Here is a 22,970-nt window from a genome sequence, read left to right as displayed (position 1 = left end):
TATACTACATTGTTTTAATTTGATAATGTTGTTGTTTATTCTAAGTTAGTTTGATGTAAATTGACAATTATGTTGATAATTCTAAGTTGGTTTGTTGTAATTTGATAATTGTCTAGTATAAAAGCCCTAAATTGATGTTAGTTTAGTAAGAAAGTTTATGATGAAATTGTGGAAATGTTTGATAAAATTGTTGAAAATGTGATGAAATTGTTGATAATGTTGATGAAATTGTTGTTTTAGTTTGATAAAGTAGCCTACATTGTTGTTTAATTACGAAAATTTTGTTATGTAGAATATGTTGGTTGTTATAGTGTGAATATGTTCGTTGTGTACTTTGTTGTGGTTGTAATGTGAATTGGAACAATGTTGGTTAATTATGTTTATAGTGTGAATATCTTGGTTGTTTTTGTGCGAATTGGTGGAGATTGCATGCAATTAAGATGTGTTTTTGGTTGTTGTATAGAATATGGCTGCACAAAATGCAACTTTGTTATGCCGATGGGGGGGTGAATTTGTGTCTGATGGACCGAATGTCCAGTATAGTGGTGGAAATATGGAACCATTGCCACTTGGACCGGACATGACTTTCAACGATCTGATGAACGAGGTTCATAACATTATTGGCTTAAACCCAATGAATGTACAACTTAACATTCAAATGAGGTTTGAGACTAATAATGCGGTTCAAGTGTTACCTTGTTCTAACGATAGACATTTGAAAGCTTTGAGGAGCGCTGTTTTAATGAGGGGTTATCCACATGAGATATATGTAGAAATAGTGTCTACGTGTACGCAACAAAGTACTCGACCAGATCAACAAGCTACCTATTTTTCCGGTTACACAGAGTCCATGGGTGGACCGGGTACTGCAATCAGAGGCCTACGCAAACACATACGCTCCCCAATTCTGGCCTATCCCTTGTGAGACGACATGGAGAGAGAATGGAGGGCCTAAACTCATTCCCGACAATAGCATGGTACGAGGACAAGGTCGCTCTAAGTCAAGGCGCATACGCAATGAAATGGATGAGACCAACCGTCCCGCGAGCAAATGCGGCCTTTGTCACCAACAGGGTCACAACAAGAGATCGTGTCCCTCTAGATCGACCGGGCACTAATTTTTTATTTTTTCTGTTATCTAGAGTGATGTAGTAGAATAGTACGGTGATTGTATTTCTACATTTCAAATGATTGTAACAGTTGGATTTTTAGATTGAAGTATGAGATTTGAAATTCTGTATTTTGTTATCGCTTATATGTAATTTTTACTTTTTAATTGTTGGATTATAACTGTTTATGAACAGATACCATGGACACCCGAGATAGGACACCCGGACCCACCGACCCTTCTGTCCTTACACTACAGGACACACATCGTAGCGTTGACATTTGGAGTCAGTCGGTTGATCCGGCGGGCATACTGACATGCAGGCACTACACTGTCGCGTTCCTTGGCGATTGGATTATCGATCCCCGCATTCTGCCTTTCGTGGAGTACGCTGGCTTCATGGGTATACATCGGATGGCGTTCAGAGAGGTCGACCCAGCGCTTGTTACTGCGCTTGTGGAGAGATGGAGGTAGGAGACGCACTCCTTCCATCTACCTGTTGGGGAGGCCACCGTGACGTTGCGAGACGTGGCGATACTCACACGGCTTCCCATTCATGGGAGTCCGGTGTCTGGATCTGCGTTGGTCGATCCCCCCGGTTATGTAGCTCAGGTTCTCGGGGTTCAGCCAGGACCGGACGATATCAGGGGCGGCGGATTGAGGACCGGCTGGATACGCGACACTTTTCGTGTGTTGTCTGATGGTGCTGATGAGGCCACTATTGCGAGACATGCTCGAGCGTACCTTTTTCTGCTCATCTCGGGTGTGTTGTTCGGTGGCAAGAGTGGCAGCCATTTACAGATCATTTACCTGCAGCTGGTAGACCACGACTGGGAGCATATTCGTGGCTACAGCTGGGGCAGTGCTTGTCTGGCGATGTTGTATCTCCATCTGTGTAGAGCATCCCGCCGGGGTTCTCGTGAGATCAACGAACCGTTATTTTTGCTTCAGGTAACCTACCTATCTGTTAACAATTTAATTCGGAAAGTTCTTACTTAGTTTACAATTAACCTAGTTTTGTGTGTTTGATGTCCAGTATTGGTCTTGGGAGCACATCCATGTAGGCAGGCCAGGTAGGCCTGCTATACATCGTCAGGGGCAGCAGGATCAGGACCAGCAGTATGAGCGGTACATTCCTCCACCACGGCCTTCCGCTGACGAGGCGTACGCTTGCAGATGGGCGGTCCCCAAGCTGACATATGCGCATGCGGCGAGGGGCTTGCCGTACTACCGAGACGCCCTTGATCGACTGACCGAGGATCAGGTGAAATCTTTAATTTGTTTATGAAATTGTTATTTATTATGTATACTCTTAACATATTTAATATGCACTAACCTGTTTATTATGTTACTTTTTATGTGTTATCGCAGATGACATGGGACCCGTATGAAGCTTATTTAGTTGCTGCCATGCCTCCACATCTTCTAGATCATCAGGCGCAGTGGCGTTCTAGGGTCCCCCTAATCTGTTTTGAGGTCGTCGAGGGTCACCTACCAGATCGAGTCATGCGACAGTTTGGACTACGACAGACTGTCCCCCAGCAGTGTGACACTAGTGCCCGACTGCACCGCATTGACCGTCGGGGAAAGAGCGACAAGAACTGGCGGACGGAGCATGCCCAGTACATTGACTTGTGGCATCGACGGTTGGAGTTCGTCGTCACTGGTGACCCCATCCACGGCGTTATGGATCCATACGATCCATACATGGAGTGGTACATGCGGATTACACGGCGTTTCATCAACCCCAGCTACACACCGCCATCCGCACATTACCATCCATCCTTTGACGTGATCAAGGGATATGTAAGTGTATTTGATTAACTTATTTTTATCAATTTTAAATTTGTATATCATTCAAATAACTCATCCTTAATTACTGCAGGCGTTGGATATGACGGCGATGGTTGACGCATTGTCGGACGTCCTTCCAGGCATACCTGAGCCGCCTAGAGCACAGGTCGAGCGGGTGCGAGATATGGGCATGGCTACCTTGCAGAGATATGGTCACACCTATCTCGTCCACCCCCGGGACGATCATGGCGGCCATTCTAGTCACTCACAGTTCGAGGCTGGCCAGAGTAGTTGTGGGGGTGATCCTTCGTCATTCACGGGCGCAGAGGAGTACAACATTCGCAGTTCCGCGCCCCTACGTCATCCTGATGACCCATCTTCCAGCCAGCTGACTCCGCCAGTACGCCCGAACCCATTTACCACGGTCCGTCACTACAGCCGTCGTCAAAGGCCGAGAGTGGACATACAGGATAGAGAGCCGTTACACCAAATTGATGAGTCAGAATATGATAGAATTATTTGATTTATTTGCTGTAATGACCTTCTCTAGATTGTTGTACATAACACTTACATTACATTATTATTTGAATAATTATTTAAATGAATTTATGTCTTGTTTGAATTTCAAATTCCTTATTTGTCCACGTTTGACTCATTTCGTTCAAAATAAATTGTGGATGTGGAGGTGGTGGATGTGAAGGAGGATGGGTGGTGGAGGTGGTGGATGTGGAGGAGGGTGGTGGAGGTGTTGGAGGATGTGGAGGAGGAGGGTGATGGTGGTGGTGGATGTGGAGGAGGAGGGTGGTGGTGGTGGTGGTGGATGTGGAGGAGGAGGGTGATGGTGGTGGTGGATGTGGAGGAGGAGGGTGGTGGTGGTGGTGGTGGATGTGGAGGAGGAGGGTGATGGTGGTGGTGGATGTGGAGGAGGAGGGTGGTGGTAGTGGTGGTGGATGTGGAGGAGGAGGGTGGTGGATGTGGTGGATTTGGAGGAGGAGGGTGGTGGATATGGAGGAGGAGGGTGGTGGTGGTGGTGGTGGATGTGGAGGAGGAGGGTGATGGTGTTGGTGGATGTGGAGGAGGAGGGTGGTGGATGTGGTGGATTTGGAGGAGGAGGGTGGTGGATGTGGTGGATTTGGAGGAGGAGGGTGGTGGATGTGGAGGAGGAGGGTGGTGGAGGTGGAGGAGGAGGGTGGTGGTGGTGGATGTGGAGGAGGAGGGTGGTGGTGGTGGTGCATGTGGAGGAGGAGGGTGGTGGTGGTGGTGGAGGATGTAGAGGAGGAGGGTGGTGGAGGATGTGGAGGAGGAGGGTGGTGGTGTTGGTGGATGTGGAGAGGGTGGTGGATGTGGAAGGGGGCTGCACTGGCTGCTGTTGGGGGCCTGCTGTTGCTGCCTTCAGCCAGCAGATAAAACGCTGACTGAGGCAACGTTTTATGCTTAGGTGTAAAACGCTGACTCACATAATTTGTATTTCACATAATACGAAATTTTATAAAAAAAAATAATAACCAAAGGTAAAAAGCTGACGAGGCAGCGTTTTATATCAGAAGCTCAGTTTCGTAAATAGTTTGGCCACGCGTCTAGATTGGTAAATTGTTTGCCAATTAAGCTTACTTTCGTAAAAAATCCTCATATGAGATTGAGTATTAAGGCTTTTGCAATGGCAGGAGAGTGTGTGTCACGGGGCGAGTGCAGATTGTCCATGCCAGCCTCTCTCATATGGCCATATGGGCAATAAGCATTCTAAACGACAATTTTATGTTAATTAAGGGTTTGTTTGGTATTTTTGTAATTTTTGTTTTTTTTGGTTTTTTTGTTTTTCAAAATCATATGATACTTGTCATATAAGTATAAATTTAAAATTGGTCGAACTTATTAAAATCATGATAATTTTGAAAACTGACAACAGAAAAGTGAAAACACTTTTATTCTTGTTTCTTTATTTTGGTTTTTTGTTTTTTTTTTAAAAAAAAAAACCAGCAAATTGAGGGGTCGTTTGGTCGGATCATTTGGAATGGAGTTAGAATCCATTCCATCTAAATTTTTGTTTGGTTGAGGTTTTAATAATAGAACCTCATACCCAAGGAGTTCTAATTCCCCTCCATACCCATGGAATCCCATACCCACCTCTCCCCTTAAAATTCACAATCCATTCTATCAATGAAGGATATAATTTATTCCAATAATAAAACCAAACAACTTTGGACTAGTATGGGTTTTAGAATCTATACCTCTCTAGTGTGAGATTGCATACCAATCCATTCCAACTTGATGAACCAAACATCCCCTGAAAACCAACAAAAATGTCAAACAAACCCCTTAAATAAAGTAAAAATGAAATCAATATTATCTAAAAAAATGATAAAACGTAAGTCCCTCTAGGGTTTTCTCTTAGGAGGGTTTTTTTCTAGCCTTTGCTAGGGTTTGGCTTCAATTTCGAAGTTGATTTTCCTTACTAATCATTGATTGATTTTCGTTTTAGTTCTGTTTTCTTGATCTTGGTTGTAACAATTTTGTTCTTTTCATGGCTCGATTGGACAAAAACCCAAACGATGATTTGGACCTAAATTCTGAACCGAATATCGATTGGGTGGATGGAGGAGGGGAGGAAGAGGAGGCGCAGGTCGAATTAGCAATAGTTGGGAGAATTCATACGTCTCGAAATACCAATTCAAATGCCCTGATCAATACTCTGAAGAAATTGTGGAACCCTAAACATGGGTGCGAAGCGAACGTGATAGGAGACAAAACATTCTTTTTCCAGTTTCATCATTCGAAAGACAAGCAATCAGTCATGGAGTCACAGCCATGGCATTTTGATCATCACATTATGATTTTGGACGATGCAAAAGGGAATATGAAACCCTCTGAAATCCCCCTAAACCTTGTGCCTTTCTGGGTTCGCATATATGATCAACCTTTCAAGGGTAGGAGTAATGAAGAAAATGCAAGAAGGTTGGGAAACAAAATAGGGTCCTACATATCCCTGGATAAGTCGGACGTAGTGGGGATAAACAAATCCTTACGGATTAGAGTGGCTATTGATGTTAACAGGCCGTTAAAGAAGACAGTGGAATTAAAAACAGGGAGGGGGTGATGGAAGTACCGATTAAGTATGAAAAACTCCCTGTATTCTGCTATATCTGCGGTTTGCTTGGTCATGGTGAGAAGGATTGTGATGATAGTGGGGCCTGCACAAACTTTAGTGAAAAGCTCAGGGTCACAACACCATGGAAGGCGATAAAGAACGAGGTTTCTGATGATGCAGGAGATCTAAGCAGGGCTGTTCGAAAACTTTTCATCACAAAGCCGATAGATCACAGTCCTAGTGAATATATAGAGAAGACTGTGGGGGCGGGAACAGCACCAAAACTATTGAGGCACATGAATCTCCTATCACGAATGTTAGGAAGGCAGCCTATCTAAAAAACCATCAGGAAATTCCCGTGGAGATAGAGGAGGGAAACAGGAAGGAGGCAGAAGGAAGAGGAGCGGACCAGGCTGATCTTATCCCAGAAAGAGGATGTTACTGACCATGATCAAAGCACAAAAACCCCTCTAATGCCGAGCTTTAAGGAGGAGGCAGGGAAAAAGGGAGGGATGAAACAATGGAAAAGAATAAACAGGGAGAGTGGAGAGGGAAGCATGGGAGGGGGATGGCAAGCAGGACTGGGGAAAAGAGCTAGAGAGGTTGAAGGGGATTTGGAGGCAGTCCAGCATATAGGAAAAAAGATCATTTACACAAATTTCTCGAATGGTGTGGGGCCATTGGCGGAGGTTGGCAATGACCAACCCCGCCTCACCCAATGAGTATCTTAGCATGGAACTGTCGGGGAATGGGCAATCCCCGATCAGTTCGAAGACTCCAAAAATGGAGCCAAAAATTTAGCCCTGACATACTCTTCATATCCGAAACTATGGTGGAGAGTACCGCTGTTGAAAATATAAAAGGTGCACTGGGATTCCATGGGGCTTTTGGAGTTTCAAGCATTGGTCGTTCAGGTGGCTTATGTATGTATTGGAGGGAGAAAGTGGATTTTAGGATAGTCTCTTTCTCTCAATACCATATATGCGGGGACATATGGAATGGGGGAGTGTTAAGGTGGAGGTTTGCTGGAATTTATGGATGGGCAAAGGCGGAGGAGAAGGTTCATACTTGGCAACTTATTCGCCAACTGTGTGCAGGGGAGGTTCCAACTTTACTGGGAAGGGACTTTAATGAACTATTGTCCTATAATGAGAGGGAGGGAGGTGCGCTTGGGGAGAGGAGGGAGATGGAGAACTTCAGGGAGGTAGTGACATAATGTGAGCTTCGAGACTTGGGATTCAGGGGCACTTGGTATACTTGGGAAAGAGGGAGAAATCCAGAAACGAGAGTACGGGAATGGCTTGATAGATTCCTGGGCTCGGTGTCTTGGTGTGAGATGTTTCAAAAGGCGTGTGTAGACCACATTGTGAGAATAAAATCAGATCATGCCCCGATTCTACTGCACTATGATGATTTCACTAAAAAAAAAGAAAAAGAAAAAGAAGAAAGGTTTCAAATTTGAAACTTTCTGGCTCACCGAACAAAGCTGTGAGGAGATAGTGAAAGATGTCTGGGAGGGGAGTGAGTATTCGGGTGTGTTGGGGAAGATTATGATGGTGGGCAGGAAGCTGCAAGTTTGGAGTGACGAACATTTTAACAAGTTGGGGAAGCAAATAGCAGAGGTGGAAGCAGCTTTATAGAGGGCTCAAGAGGGTCCGAGTGACAAAGAGAGTTGTAAAATTTGCAGTGACCTCGAACAGAAACTTGAAGAGCTGGAGGGGAAATTCGAATCATATTGGCATCTGAGATCGAGAGTAGCTGAGGTGAGGGAAGGAGACAAAAATACGAAATATTTCCATCACAAAGCCTCACAACGTCAAAGAAAAAACACTATATGTGGGCTTTGGGATAAATATGGAGTATGGAGGGAGGATGAGGAGGAGATAGGCTTGGTCATCAGTGATTATTTCAAGAACATCTTCACTTCAGCGAATCCTTCAAGGGCCGAGATTGATCAGGTGCTCAACAAGGTTCCAACTGCAATCACACAAGCAATGAATGATAAGCACGAGACCTTATACGAAGGAGGAGGTTCACATAGCTCTCAAGCAAATGCACTCGTGTAAAGCTCCAGGGCCCGACGATATGCATGCTATATTTTATCGACGTTTTTGGCATATAGTTGGAAATGATGTAGCAAACTTTGTTATTGGAATCTTAAATGGGAATGCTTTGCCTGAGAATCTTAATAAGACAAACATAGCCCTTATCCCGAAAATAAAATAGCCAAAATTTGCAGCAGAATTCCGGCCTATCAGTCTCTGTAATGTACTGTATAAATTGGTGACGAAATGTCTAGTGATGAGATTAAAAAGTGTTTTAAAAGAGGTGATTTCTGAAAATCAAAGTGCCTTTGTCCCGGGCCGCTTAATCACTGATAATGCTCTCATAACCCTATAATGTTTCCACACAATGAAGAAGAGATGTAAAGGACGGAAGGGTTATATAGCCATGAAGCTAGACATGAGCAAGGCTTATGATAGGGTTGAATGGGGTTTTCTGCGACAATTATTGCTGAAGATGGGCTTCGATGGAAGATGGGTAAATCTGATTATGAGGCTCATTACTTCGGTTAATTACTCCTTTATTATTAACGGGGAGGTATGTGGAGTTGTGTCCCCCACCAGAGGTTTACGACAAGGTGACCCCCTTTCTCCTTATTTATTTATTATCGTAGCTGATGCTTTCTCTCACATGATTCAGAGTAAGGTAGAAGCAGGGGAAATCCAAGGCGTGAAAGCTAGCAGAAATGGTCTGAAAATCTCCCATCTCCTTTTTGCAGATGATAGTCTCCTCTTTGCTAGAGCCAATCGACAGGAATGCTCAAACATTGTTGATATTCTCAACCAGTACGAAGCAGCATTCGGGCAAAAAGTCAATTACGAGAAGTCGGAAGTGTCATTTAGCAGAGGGGTGAGACACGAGCAAAAATCTGAGATTTTGGGGAATTAAAACATGAAGCAGTTAGATCGTCATGATAAATACCTAGGTATTCCGAATATTTTGGGGAGATAAAAAAAAAGGGCGTTTTTGAAGCCGTTCTTGACAGGGTGTGGAAAAAATTGCAGGGTTGGAAGGAAAAGCTACTATCTCAAGCCGGAAAAGAAATTCTCTTAAAGTCCGTAATCCAAGCGATTCCTACCTATCTTATGGGAGTTTACAAATTCCCCTTGGAGGTGGTGAGGAAAATTCACTCGGCGATAGCAAATTTCTGGTGGGGACAAAGTGAGGGGCGAAAACGTACACATTGGAAAAGTTGGGACTCAATGTGTACCCTCAAATGTCTGGGCGACATGGGATTTCGAGATCTAGAAGTCTTCAACGAGGCCCTTCTTGGTAGACAAGCGTAGAGGCTAACAACATGCACAAACTCTCTCCTTAATCGAGTGATGAAGGCGAAGTACTATAGAAATTTGGAGTTCCTTGGAGCTCACCTCGGCTATGGGGGTAGTTTTTCTTGGAGAAGTATATGGGGTTCGAAAGCTTTAGTTAAAGAGGGAGTGTTGTGGATAGTAGGAAATGGGAGGAATATCAACATTTGGACTGACCCTTGGATATGTGATGAAGAGGGCAGGTTTGCTACAAGTGACCCCTCACTGGAGATCACTAAGGTCAATGAGCTCATAATCTCGAAAGACATGTCGTGGGATCACAAATTGATTCAAACCCATTTCAATGATAGAGACACCAGAGGCATTCTCGCAATTCCTTTGAGTTCAAGAGCACCACCTGACGAGCCAACATGGGCATTTGCAAAGAACGGTATGTACAATGTAAAATCTGCCTATATGGTGGGAAAAGGTTGCAATTTGGATGATTTTCATCAAGCGTGGGTAGAAATATGGAAGGTCTGTGTAATACCAAAGGCTCGAAATTTTTTATGGAGATTATGCACCAACACAATTCCTATTCGTGGTCTCTTGAAACACCGTCATATGGTAGAGGATGATAAATGCCCATGGTGCGAGTACGAAGTTGAATCTTGGCAACACGCCTTCTTCAAGTGTGGAAGAATACAAGGTCTCTGGGAAAAATTGGGCTGCGCTGAAATGACGAAAGAGGTGGACACCCTAGAGGTACGTGAGCTCATTGAAAGCTAGAAGAGTGTAGAGAAAGATGTCAAGCACCGAGGCATCTATTTGATGTGGGGCATTTGGCAAGACGGAAACACCAAGGTTTTTCAGGGAAAGGAACCGCCAGTTGACATGCTAGTAGCTCGAGTTATAAGGTGGGCAGAGGAAAGTGCTGAGATGCAGAAAGCCGCAAGCAGAGCTGTCAAAGCCAATACCAGTCCAAGCCCCGATAGTTGGAACCCCCCCCAGCAGGGATCATCAAAATCAATTCTGACGCATCCATATCGAATGATGGTTGGGTAGGACTTGGTGTTGTTGCAAGGGACAGTGCAGGGTCAGTTTTGTTTACAACTACAAAGAGGATTAAAGCCTGGTGGGTGGTAGAAATTGCTGAAGCAAAAGCCATGGTATGTGCCTTAAGCTTAGGTGCTCGTTTCGGGTACAATAAGGCAATCATCGAGACAGATTGCCAAACTATTGTTTCAAGGCTTTCAACGGAGGCCTGCTACAGCACTGATATGGACTTAATACTAGGCGATGCCATGGCCTTATGTTCCTCCTATGACAGCCTCCGCTGGAGTCATGTGAAGCGAGATGGAAACTCCGTAGCACACAACCTTGCGAAGCTTATCCCCCCTAATTCTAAGCAAATATGGGAAAATTATGTCCCTCCAAATATAGCCCCTTATGTACTCATGGACTATTTGGTGAATTAATAAAATTGTTTGTTCCCCGCCAAAAAAAAACCACCACAACTATTTTTTGTAAGAGAAAACCTCCTTTCCATTTTCCGACATTGTTTAAGGTTTTCTTGCATTGACCTCTTCTTTTCCCTAATTGCCCAAGACTTGCTGCAATTAGAGAAAAGAAGAGGTTAGCGTCAGAAGACCATAGTCAATGCCATAAAATGGAAGGGAGGTTTCATCTTACAAAAAAATAGATCTATATGGTATTTTCTTGCAACAATGAGCTTATAAAAAGTTTTTTCCAATAAAAAAAAACCTAGATAAAAAGAATTGTCCGGATTAATATTTTATTTTATTAAAAAGTAAGGGATGTGACAGGAAAATAAACAAAAAAAAAAAAATTACGGCAGTATTTATGGTTAGACCATGAGGGAGAGAGATATATAATATTAAAATAAAAAGTGTGTTGTTAGCCCCTATTCACTTCACCCTTTTTTTTTTTTGGCTAAATTGAAATTATTTTTATCGAACTGAAATTATTTGTACTTATTCTCTATTATATTTCTTATTTGAAGTTACTGAACTTATTTTTACTAAATTGAAATTATATTTAATGAATATTATTTTTTTAAGGTGAAGTGAACATGGCCTAACACTTAATAAAAACGTAGGGAATTACATGCGCACAACCACACAGGAATAGAAAGGTGTTTCATATCATCATATTTATGGAACTTGTTGTATTGTTGAAACTATTAGAACATGACTTTTTTTGTTTTTTTTTTTTGTTGGACAAAAACGAAACATAATATTATTAAGAGGTCAAAACCTCAACATCATCCCAAACAACTTTAAGGATGTCATTTGGATACTCCTCAAGCCACACTCTAACACCCTCAAAGTTTTTACTCAACTTAGCAAGAGAATGGGCTGCCATGTTCCCTTCTCTTTTTACAAAGCAAAAAAGAAACTGAAAAGTATAGTCTAGCTAATCTAAAAATATCCTTTAAAATATGCCCAAATTTAGGAGGAGCTACACCCTTCTGCAAATGGCTATAAAGTTTTAAATTATCAGTTTCAAGGATAAAATTTCGAAAGCCAGTTTCATAGAAAATGTTAAGAGCATGTTGCATCACTAGAGCTTCACCCACATCAACCATAACTATCCCTTTACGCTGTTCACAGGTTGCAACAACCACCTCCCCCAAGGCATCTCTCGTAACTCCCCCAAGACCAGTACTAGTATTCTCAAAAAAAGCAATATCAAAATTAATTTTGTACATACCATGAGGGGGTGCACTCCACCTTTGAGCGTGATTACGCCTACCATCTCCCACATTGCTTGCTTCCATAGCCTTTCCATATTCCCCAACTAAACTCACATCACGTGACATTACACTAGATATTTTTGTGATTTTCATATTAGAATGTAAAATTATGTGACATTTTGTTAAGTTTTCCTCTCGTATCTTTAAAACATCAACTTTTTATAATTTTTATTACTATGAACGCATTAATAATTTAATAATTAGAGACATAAATGTGATAAAGAAATTCTCTTCATTTTATAAAGTAGTACAAAGTACATTTTAATATCATTAATATCTTTTTTTTAAGGAAAGATAATCGGGCAATTTATTGAAAATTTAAAATCAAGAAAGAGTGCATACAAATTAACTCGGAACAACCGTTGGTATCCCACCTAGCTTTAAGATGAGTAACGGTATTGTCGGCTCTTTTTTTTTTTTTTTTGAGGGCATTGCCGACTCTCTTTACATGAGAAAAAGCAAACCAATTACTAGTTAAAAGATTAGACAACTTTCTTAATATCATTAATTATGCTTTTTTGTAAAATTTAATTTAATAAATTCTAAGTTAATTTTTTTTTTACTAAATTCTATTCAATTTTTTTTTTAATTTAATAAATAAACTTTTTTTTTTTAAATTTAATAAAATCTACTGTTATTTCATGAAATGCCACTGAGTAATTGCAAAATTCACCAAATGTCATCCGACTTTTCAAAATTCACCAAATGCCACCGAGTTTTAACAAAATTCACCAAATGCCATTTTCGTTAGTTGATCGTCAATATCCGTTAGTTGACCGTTAGATGACCCCACCACTTGCCACGTGTCAGCTTCTGATTGGTCCTTTTAAAATAAAAAATTAAAAATTAAAAAAATAACAAAAATAAAAATTAAAAACTTTTTAAAATAGTAAAAAAAAATTTATAAAATTACAAAAAAAAAAAAAGAAATTAAGAGGTGGCAGCCACCACGTCCTCCCTGAGTGCCACCCCAAAACCCTAGCCACCACAACCCCTGCCGCCGGGGCTAGCACCGGAAGGCGCGCTGGCCTCCGGCGACCCCTCCCCTTCCCCTCCCCTACCCCGTCGCGACCCCCTATCCCGCAAAACCCCGCCCCCTTTCCTCCACCACCCTGAAACCCCACCCCCCTTCTTTTCCCTCTCCGATTTCCGGCACCCCAAAACTCCACCCCCCTTCTTTTCCCTCTCCGATTTCCGGCACCCCAAAACCCATCCCCTTCCCCAACAACTTCGTGATTGGTGCGAGATTGGTGGAGGAGTTTGTGGCCATTGATGCGAATGGTGCGAGATTGGTGGAGGAGATCTCGGCGACGGTTTTTGGGGTCGAGGCTGGCTATGTGGGTGATTTTGGTGGGTCGGCGGTGGATCAGGTGAGGTGCTAAAGGGCCGGCCGGCCGATTTTTGTTGGTTACGAAGGTGGCCGGCCGTTTTCCGGTAATATAAGGGGAGGGGCAGGGTTTCGGGGTGGTGGCTGGGGTGGTTCAATGGTTTTTGTTTTTTTAAAAAACGGGCCAATTAAAAAGTGACACGTGGTAAGTGGTGGGGTCCACTAACGTTCAACTAACGACTGTCAGTCATTAATGACACTCGGTGAATTTTGTTAAAACTCGGTGACATTTGATAAATTTTGAAAAGTCGGATGACATTTGGTGAATTTTGCAATTGCTCAGTGACATTTCACGAAATAACCGTAAATTATAAGTTTTAGGCAAGTATTCAAACTCTTAACAACTGGTTGGAAAATTTGTGGAATGATGAAGTGTTGAGCGCGGCGAGAGAAGTGAAGAGAGGACATCGTCGGCCAGGAATGCCGGCATCGGCGTGCATCTTTTGCCAAATCGGTCGGATTCCCACCACTACACGCCTGCTTTACCAGGTTTTCTCCCATCCCTCGTCATTCTCATAATTCGCCGAGTCTTTTAATTTGGATTTGATTTTGCAGGATGAACGTGTCGTCGCTTTCCAGGACATCAACCCTTCCGCGTTCCGGTGCGCCTTCGATTATTTTTATTTGAGATGCATTCGACATTGGCTTGAATTGTATATTTACAACACATTATACTGTTTGCAAGATCACCTTCTTTGATTAGAGTTTGCTAGGGTTTTGGCGTCTGTTATCCAATTACAGAGGTAGAGGTTTACAATTTCCATGTACATTTCATATGATATTGTTTTGTTACCGAAATTTCGCAGACATTACTTGGTCATCCCTATTGAGCACATCCCAACAGTGAAAAACCTTGAAAGAGGACAACAACACTATACTTTGGGTAATGCCACTGATCTTCAGTTCCCATTTTTGAATTCAATTACAATTCTAATATAGGATCTTGTTATCTCCAGTCAGTCACATGCTTAATGTTGGTAAATCGCTGTTACAACAAGATGCCGCTCAGTCTAATGAGCATAGGTATTGCTTCCCATCTGCTACTCTGGCTCCTATTTTACATTCACCTTTCTGCTGCATCTCTTCGTTTTTCATGCCCCTCAGTAGCATTGTTATTTTGGTCCTTGGTTCATGTGGCAGATTTGGCTTTCACCAACCCCCGTTTAATAGTGTTGACCATCTGCACCTTCATTGCTTGGCACTTCCTTTTATACCATGGTAGAATTTCCTTTCTATTTTTCTATAACTTTTTATAGTCTTGTCTGGTTTCTATCGTTCCTTTTTATTGGAAATTGGTAGTGTATCTTTTTATTTTTTTTATTTTTTTTCCAGCTGGAAATTTATTAAATACTCGTCATTGGGGCCACTTGGTGGATTCATTCAAGCAGAGGCGCTCTTGGAGAAGCTTAAGCCCTCACAGTTTTCCCAAATATAGGTATACCTTTCAAGTTTCAATCCTCACTGCATTATAACCTAGAGACCTCGGGATTATTTTAATTTATGAAGTATGATATGAGATGATTTTAATTTATGAAATTCAATGAATCATGCAGCACGTGGTCCACATCGTGTGCTTTATGGACTCTTTAGACTTTTGAGGGAATATGATATGAGACTTTTTAGTTATTAAAGTGAGCAGATTGTGGCATCATGTGGCTTTGCAAACATCTAACTAATTTTTGCTCGTATAGGTTAGATCTCCATGTATATATGGGGAATGTTAAACTGTGGTGCATTGAAAATGCAATTTGACAGAAGATTATCCAAGCCATAACTTTAATTTGCGATTATTGGAACTTTTCTGGAAGTTGGTCTACTATTTATACATTAGGAGATAAAACAACGTAGTTAATTGGCTTGGTTCTGTCACTACTGTAGTGCTGTGGTGATTAAATATGGTATAATGCTTTGTCACTCTAAATCTCTCAGGTCAGTCCTTTTTACCTGCAAGAAAGGCACAGTTTTCTTTGAGAGCACTTGATTAAGGGTGATCAAGCATTATTATTGTCTTTTGTTTTCGTATGTCTGACTCAATGAGTGAACTTAACACTTGTATTATGTTGAAAGCAATAATGTATTTGTCTGTCATTAGTGTCATTGTTTAGACACGGCACTAAAAAGTGACATTAATCTAAGATAATTTTGTTTTGGACTTGTTGCCAGAGAAAATTTTCAGCTGTTGTAGTCTAGAAAAATCAAGATGATCTGCCTCTGCATCAAAAGGAGTAGCCAGTGCCCAGTGATGTTATGGTCTACCTTTAGATTAGTTTAGGTGTTTATAGGTTAAGTACTTGAATGTATGAATCCCTCTATAGTATATACATGCCTCATAGTGGTAAAACACTTCATTTTTTTTTTATGTATCAATGGTTCCTAGTGAGCCTGTTCCCTGCCTCTTTGCAGGACTAGCCTTTCATATTTGGTTGATCTTTGCAAGGCAGGCCTTATAAGTATATGCGAGTCTTGCTAAATCACATGTTTTTGCACTTTCAATTATGGATGAAAACGAAGATCAATCTGTGTCTGTTTTGGTGGGGATTTGGTAATTTTTGAATAGCTAATGTATTTTGGAGCCCCAATCCTCTTGATTAGAGCTTCAAAGAATGCTTGTTACTCAACTTAGGGAGCATGTCAAATAAGGTTGTGGTCGAGGAAAAAGTCAAAGGTTAAAAGCGGAGAGAGAAGAGGTGCATGTTTCATATTTGAAATATGTGGACTACACTATTTTATCTTTTTAATTATTTTTATGGTGGCTTATTTAGAAATTTTCAAGAAAATTCTTACTGTGTTATAGATGTATGAGGTGGTTTCAGGCTTAAATTTCTCTAAATATAATATAACAGGCTTAATCATATTGTGCTCGGGCATTATGCAGCTATTGTTGGATGCCAAGTTGAGGATGAACTTGGGTTTGCCTCTTGGAGATTATCCACATTCAAAAATATTTGGAAAATTTGTCAAGAATAAGCCAACCTTTAGTCGATCTTCTCAAAATAAGTCAAGCTTTTGATTAACTCAAAATAAGTCGACCTTTGCTACCCCTCATCTTTAAATGCGCTTTCTTACCAGTTACCTACTACAAAAAATATCAATTTACTTTTTTTCCTTTTTATTTACATTCCCACCTTCCCTTTACAAAAATAAAATAAAACATAAAAAATAAAAACCAACCACCCACCCACCCACCATCCAAGCCAACCAGACCCATACCACCAACCAATAACAACCCAGGCCACCTCAAATTCTCCCTCGATTACTGCCGCTCAAAGTTGCCCTCACCTCACTGCAATCAATAGCAAAATTGAGCCGTGCAATTGACAACCCACCAATAGTCCGCCCACCAGGCCTCAACCACCGTGCCCAACCAATAAATCCTTATTTCCAAAACACACCACTTCGGCAGTTCGGCCACCCCCTCTTTATATCGCCACCTTAATTAGACAATCAGCCACCTACTACCTAGGCCATTGCCTGCAAAAACCCTCTTCCTTCCTCTATATTTCTTCTTCTTGTGCCACTTTCCTCCACCTACACCACCCATGGCGTCTTCAAGATTAGCGTCGCCAGGCTCGCCAGTCGCCACCAACTTAACACTAGTCAAGTGAGGGTTTTTTTTTTTTTTTTTTTTTTTTTTAAAAAAAATGGGGTCCAAGTGGTTTTTGATTGGTGGGTGGGAAGTTGTTTTAGGAGTTGGGTGGTGGTTTCCAGCGTAGTGGTGGTTTCGGGGAAGGGGGTTGCAGGAGAAGCGAGGAGGGTGGGCATGGAGGCTGCGAAGGGGAGCCGGAAAAAGGGAGGTGAACATGGAAGGTAATGGTGGGACATTGGTGGCCGGTGGGGAGGTGGGCAGGGGTGGGGAAGCGGTGGCAGGGGAGGGTGAGGGATTGCTGGGAAATGAGGAGGAGAGAGACTTCCTTTATTTTTTTCTTTGGTTAATTGAAAAAAAAACATGAAGCTTTTTTATAATTAATTACAAAAAAAAATTAATTAAAATTTTACAAAAGACCAACCTTGTTATGACACGTGGCATTGTTTACCTGAACAACCGGTTACTTCCTAATTCAACAGGTTTTGACTCGTTTTGAGAAGATATCATATTAAAGTCAACTTATTTTGATATAATTGAAAGTTTGACTTATTTTGAGAAGACCGGCCAAAGGTTGGCTTATACTTGACAAATTTTCCAAAATATTTTGGGAAACAATTATTTTGAGGATATTTAGCCAACTTGGTGGGTGGAAGATAGTCTTAATTTTTTTTTTGTTTTGTTTTGGGGGGGGTGGTTGTGTGGAGGGGGTTGGGTGGGGGAGGATAAGTTTGACTCAATCATGCTTGTCTAGTATCCATCTCTATTATCTCTCCCTGATAAAAATCTGATATCTGTTGCAAGTGAATGGAGAGAATGATGAGGAGTATTTTTGCAGTGTGGGGCAACCAATATAAAGAGAGATTGTCATAGGAGTTGGGATTTGTTGTGTTGACTGAAAGCAGGAGGTCTAGGGTATGGAAAGTGGATGTCAAAATATGTTGCACTTGTAGGAAAATGGTTGTGGCGTTTTCCTTCTGATTCTCAGTCCCTTTGGCATCTAGTTTTTAGGACCATATATATGCTCTGTATTGGGTTGGTTGCACAAGGGGCTCTTAGAGTGAAACTTGGTTGTCCTTGAAGGTTTGTTTCATTAGTCTTTTTTTATTCTCCTATTCAGTGAGGTTCAAGGTATGGGATGGTGTCATATTCGTCTTTGGAAAGATGTTTGGAGATGAGAGCTGCCTTTTAGTGCCCGATTCTTTCTAATATACCAAATGTCTACTCTCCATAACCTGCATGTTGCTGGTCTTTATGGTGGTAATGCTTGAGATTCTACGGTTTTGGAGATCACAACATGATAGGGAGTTAGCGGAGTCACTTCTCTACTATCAGTTGCTGCTGTGTTAAAAGTGTATAGTTGTGTGCCTAATATGTCTATATTATCCAAAATTGTAAACTTTTGTTGATTGCACATATGCTATATCAATGGGAATGAATTTGGTTCATTTCTGGCTTTGTTATTGTTTTCTGGTAGCACTGGTTTAGGGGATGATAATTGTTTAATCCACTACTATGGAGTTTTGGGTTTTTTTAATAATAGTCAATAGCCATAATCAGTACTAGAGTTGATAGCAGAAAAATCTTTTACAGGTTTTTGAAAATTCCTTTCATTCTTGTTAACCAAATGGCCTTAGGATGCAATCACATATTGGGTTTTCGTTTGCTACCTGAGCCATGCTGTCTATACGCAAGCAGGATATAATGTTGGATCCAGTTATCGATACTGATATGTGCATTTGTCCTTTACTCTACATCTACTAACAAAGACGAAATATGTGTTTAGAGTCCCCATCCATCTGATAGTGTCATGGTGAATTTGAACATTGATCCCCTCTTGTGACTATAGTAAGTTTGAATCTGGGGGACACGAAGTTTTCCAGGAAAAGTTATTCTTTTTCATCATCAGAAACATATATATATATATATATAGTGTTATAATATTAACATGAATAATAATCTTTTAATCGTTAATGTGGTCTTAAATGCAGACTCTCGCCTTTAGTAAACAAGAATTATATAAAAAGTTTCTGGTTTTACCCACCTTTTTTCTTTTTAGCTTATTTCAATTTTGACCTTGTAGCTTTTAGTACTATCGAGTTTGACTCAAAATGATTATCTGGTTATTCAAAATTTCAGGAGCGGGTGGAATTTCCAAGTTTTCACCTTTTAACAAGCAAAAAATTAATGTAAGTTAGACTTGAACTGAAAATTTATCTTATGGCTATCAACTTCATTTTGATAACTTACCTAAAGGTTAGGTAACTTTTCTTCTTTTTAACCTTTAGTATACATGTTCGTCTAAAACTGCTGTATGATCTTTACCCTTTATTTCTGCATAAATTTTATTTTATATTTTACTGCATCTATGTCTGCTGTATCATATGCTAGGCAGCTAGGGTGAGAAAAAAATTCACCATGTAACATTCAAGCTTCCTTATGTTTTGTTGGATGATATCCACTGTCTAGTCAGCTTCTGAGCATTGGTCCATGTCTTTTTGTTTTTTTGATGGGCCATTAATCCGATACCATGTAGTACCCTCTCTTTGCCCATTCTTTTTTGATGGGCTCTTTGCCTCTTCTTATCTCTTAAATTGATCTTTAAAGAACTGGTTGTGGCCCACTTAAGATAATTGTAAGTTTAATGTTTGTGCTTATATAGATATACCTTTTTTTATCTTAAAAAAAATTAAAGGAAAAAAGACAAAAGATGTACGACTAGTGTTTTGCTAACCTTTCAAACTCTTTGGAAGTTGACATACTGATTTCACTGATGAGAAATATTGACTTGGATAGAAAATGGTTTTCTGCATTTTTCTACTATATTTTGTAGATTACCTAAATATCCATATCCATCTAATTTTTCAGTTACTTGTTGAAATTGGATGCAACAGAGTAATTGGCGTATCACATTTACAGCTGATTTCTATAGAAATGAGGTTCTTATTGTGAAATTAGCTGCTCACATTACATTAATTAGGTAATCACCTATCCCATATATAGACCAAGAAACCCTGTTGCTCTCAGTCTTTGTTAATGTTTCTATATAAGAACCCTTTAATTATCATTGTCCCTGCCTTTGAAGTGTTTGTTTGAATATTCCACAGGCATCCCCTGTTTTGGCCCTTGAAGCATTACTGTTTTAGTATGCGTCTCTTTTTGCATAAGCATTTTTTAATTCATCCAGATTTAGGTGGTTGGATTTGGAACTTAGATAATTGTGTAAGGGATAAGATGCTGAATGTATAGTTAGGCTAATTATTTTATAGAATTAATATGAGTGTGACAGGATGAGTAGAGAAGGCCTTTCGATTTTACTAATTTTAGACATAGAAAGTCAATATATGGTGATGTATTTATAGTGATTTTGGCAGCTTTAGAGTATTCCCCACCGTACTATCTACGGCCGTCAAAATTCTGGAACCACTCCCTTTCAGTGGAATTATTGAAACTGGCTGCATAATTGTCAAGCATCAAGTACAGCTGGATTTTTCTTGTAATGTTCACAGCAGTAATAGTTTGTGTCACAATTTTCATAATACAGTCGGATGAACCGTAGAGCAAATAGCTTCAAGTAGTATTTTGCACTTGTTACCACCATTATTTTATAATTGATTGATCTTACCGTAGAGCAAATAGCTTCAAGTAGTATTTTGCACTTGTTACCACCATTATTTTATAATTGATTGATCTATTAAACAAGTAGTTTCGTCATTTTGTAGGTTAGCTGTTGGAGCATTGTCATTCTGTACGTTAGATGTGGAATTGGCAAATGGTAATAGGGAAAGTTGGGTGGTGGTTGAATAGGTGTGTGGTGTACTAGTGTGGTATGGTAGTTACGCAGTATGAAGTTGTGATCTGCTGCTATATCTGGGTAGCAAGTAATAAGGTTGTAGTTAGGGGCATTTCCTTGAAAATTGAAAGATGGAGGATGAACAAACTATGATTGTTGGGGATAAAAAATAATGTTGTGAATCACAACTAGTTGTAGTAGGGATTAGGGGACAAAGATGAGTTATTGTTATTAGTAATATTATGTTACGTTAAAAAGATTGTTTATATGAATATAGTGGTGATGATTTGGTTGTCACAAGTAAATTAGCTGAATAAGTGGTACTGTAATAAGGTGTATGCGCAGTGGGTAGAGATGATAGATAGTTATGGTAGTAGCTAAATTATTGTTATTTTACAGGGTGTAGGGCCTGGTCCTCGTAAAGCCATTTGTAGTTTAAGTTATAGATGAATGATGAGTTGATGACTCTAAGACCTTAACCTGATGATGATAACAATACCTAGGCTATTTATTTCAGCATTGATGCCTTTTTGTCACTAGTTTTTGATACGAAGCATATTTGTAGAGGCCCCGAGAAAGTAAGCGAGTAAGGCTTTGAATACTCGTAATGGAGAATCATCGGTGATTGGTGATTGGTGATTGGTGATTGAGAAGAAACAAAGGGTTCAAATAATTGAGTTAGGAGGAGTAGGACTTTAGTAGTTGTTTTTTTAAAATTTGTGTTTGGGTGGGTAGGTGGTCGTGGAAGTGCCAACAGAGGCCAACAACACCTTCTATTTTATACGGAAATACATTTTTTATTTGGCGACCCTCATCCTTCATTCTAATCTGTCTTTTTCTCTTTTTATTTTTTATTTTTAAAAAAAAATTAATATAAAATGCATAGCATGCCAAAAGCAAGTTCAACTGTTGTAATTGTATCCTTGTTTTTTTCATAAAAATAAAATAAAATAAAGCTAGCACCAAAATGGGACCATCGACTATAGTAATTTGGACTGTAACTAAGAATTTCGACGTCGGCTTATGTGTTGCACCCTGACATGCCCGTGCGCCCTTTTCTTTGTGTGGCCTAACTATTTAGATTTTGGAGTCATGCAAATATGCAATATGCAATATGCCAATATGCAATATGCAATATGCAAAGCTGTCTTTTGTTTTTCCTTCCCCTTTTTCTCCCACACTTATTATTATTATTATTATTATTGTTATTATTATTTAGTGCGAGTAGTCCATAAAAACACTTAGTGGTAGATAATATATACGACTATTTATTTTATTTTCTAAAATTAATAAGCTTCTTATTATTGACAAGTGATATAGGGAATCAATGTCAAATGAGAATGAATCTAACACAAATTGTACGATTATTAGTTTTAGTTAGTTACTAATGAGAGGCCTGATTGATTTTAATTTGGAATTTGTTGAGGTGCAACCATCAAGGTTTGGCCTTATTTAGGACACCTGTCATGCAAACTTAGGACAAACTTTTGGTTACTATTGGATGAGAATTACTCATAAAGGATTTTTTGGTGGGAAATCCTGAAGCTGAAATAGATTGAACCATAACTGGTATGCTGTATGTAAGCTGGCATTCATGTATTCTATAAAAATTTAAGTTTTCTTTTGAACACAGAATACTATTAGTTGATGGAGACAGTAGAAGAGAGAAAGAACGTTATTATTAGTACAGTATTATTATTATGATTGTCACATTAAGATTGATTTCATCATTAAATTATATCATCTAGTTCTTGTGTTTTTGTAGGTCTCTAGGTAGCTAGCTGTCTTTCAGTTTCAGTGATGATAAGCGCCAACTTGGCAACTTATTATTAAAGGAACACCAAGTTCTAAGAGTTAAGACTACCATACTTATGATTAATTAATGAATTCCATCATTTATTTTTTTCAAATTTCATTTCATTATCGTTTTCTGCCCTACTATTACTACTCCTGTACTACTTTTACTTGATATTGACGCCTCTTAAACCTGTATCTTTATTTTCTTATATCGTTTTTAACTTGTACTCGTAACTTTCTATGTTCAAACCTGGCGGTACCACTGATTCTAACCAAACCAGTCTTTGGTCAATGTTTTTGTTTAAGCTTTTGAGCATCCACAATGGCTAGCTACAT

At 40.0% G+C, this 22,970-nt stretch overlaps 2 protein-coding genes across 4 annotated transcripts; both read left to right on the top strand.

The window, feature by feature from the left end:
* Nucleotides 1-10,129: 10,129 nt before the first annotated feature.
* LOC110732213 lies at nucleotides 10,130-10,776 on the top strand. Its single transcript, XM_021912131.1, has 2 exons — nucleotides 10,130-10,277; nucleotides 10,364-10,776. Exons 1-2 carry the CDS (start codon nucleotides 10,130-10,132, stop codon nucleotides 10,774-10,776), a joined length of 561 nt encoding a protein of 186 aa, XP_021767823.1.
* A 3,001-nt stretch (nucleotides 10,777-13,777) lies between these two features.
* On the top strand, nucleotides 13,778-22,939 carry LOC110732779 (bifunctional adenosine 5'-phosphosulfate phosphorylase/adenylylsulfatase HINT4-like). 3 transcript variants are annotated; one of them, XM_021912780.1, is made up of 8 exons: nucleotides 13,778-13,950; nucleotides 14,017-14,063; nucleotides 14,268-14,344; nucleotides 14,418-14,484; nucleotides 14,602-14,679; nucleotides 14,794-14,896; nucleotides 19,184-19,233; nucleotides 22,603-22,939. In XM_021912780.1, exons 1-6 carry the CDS (start codon nucleotides 13,882-13,884, stop codon nucleotides 14,894-14,896), a joined length of 441 nt encoding a protein of 146 aa, XP_021768472.1. In that variant the 5' UTR covers nucleotides 13,778-13,881; the 3' UTR covers nucleotides 19,184-19,233; nucleotides 22,603-22,939. The 3 variants fall into 3 exon arrangements, with proteins under 3 accessions (XP_021768472.1, XP_021768473.1, XP_021768474.1); XM_021912781.1 differs by lacking the exon at nucleotides 22,603-22,939 and adding an exon at nucleotides 20,767-21,894; XM_021912782.1 differs by lacking the exons at nucleotides 19,184-19,233; nucleotides 22,603-22,939 and adding an exon at nucleotides 15,625-18,492.
* Nucleotides 22,940-22,970: the final 31 nt, after the last annotated feature.

The sequence above is a fragment of the Chenopodium quinoa genome, unplaced genomic scaffold (genome assembly GCF_001683475.1).
Source record: "Chenopodium quinoa cultivar QQ74 unplaced genomic scaffold, ASM168347v1, whole genome shotgun sequence".
Classification (NCBI taxonomy): domain Eukaryota; kingdom Viridiplantae; phylum Streptophyta; class Magnoliopsida; order Caryophyllales; family Amaranthaceae; genus Chenopodium; species Chenopodium quinoa.
The sequence above is the reverse complement of the archived record's forward strand: the minus strand, read 5'-3'. Positions and strand labels throughout refer to the sequence as shown.

Excerpts from the sequence above, each read along its gene's own strand:
- LOC110732213 (XM_021912131.1), top strand. The coding sequence starts at position 10,130 with ATGTGGGGCATTTGGCAAGACGGAAACACCAAGGTTTTTCAGGGAAAG. Across the intron at positions 10,278-10,363 it reads AGCTGTCAAAGCCAATACCA|GACTTGGTGTTGTTGCAAGG; the intron begins GTCCAAGCCCCG and ends ATGGTTGGGTAG.
- LOC110732779 (XM_021912780.1), top strand. The coding sequence starts at position 13,882 with ATGCCGGCATCGGCGTGCATCTTTTGCCAAATCGGTCGGATTCCCACC. Across the intron at positions 14,064-14,267 it reads ATCAACCCTTCCGCGTTCCG|ACATTACTTGGTCATCCCTA; the intron begins GTGCGCCTTCGA and ends GAAATTTCGCAG. Across the intron at positions 14,485-14,601 it reads GCTCAGTCTAATGAGCATAG|ATTTGGCTTTCACCAACCCC; the intron begins GTATTGCTTCCC and ends TTCATGTGGCAG.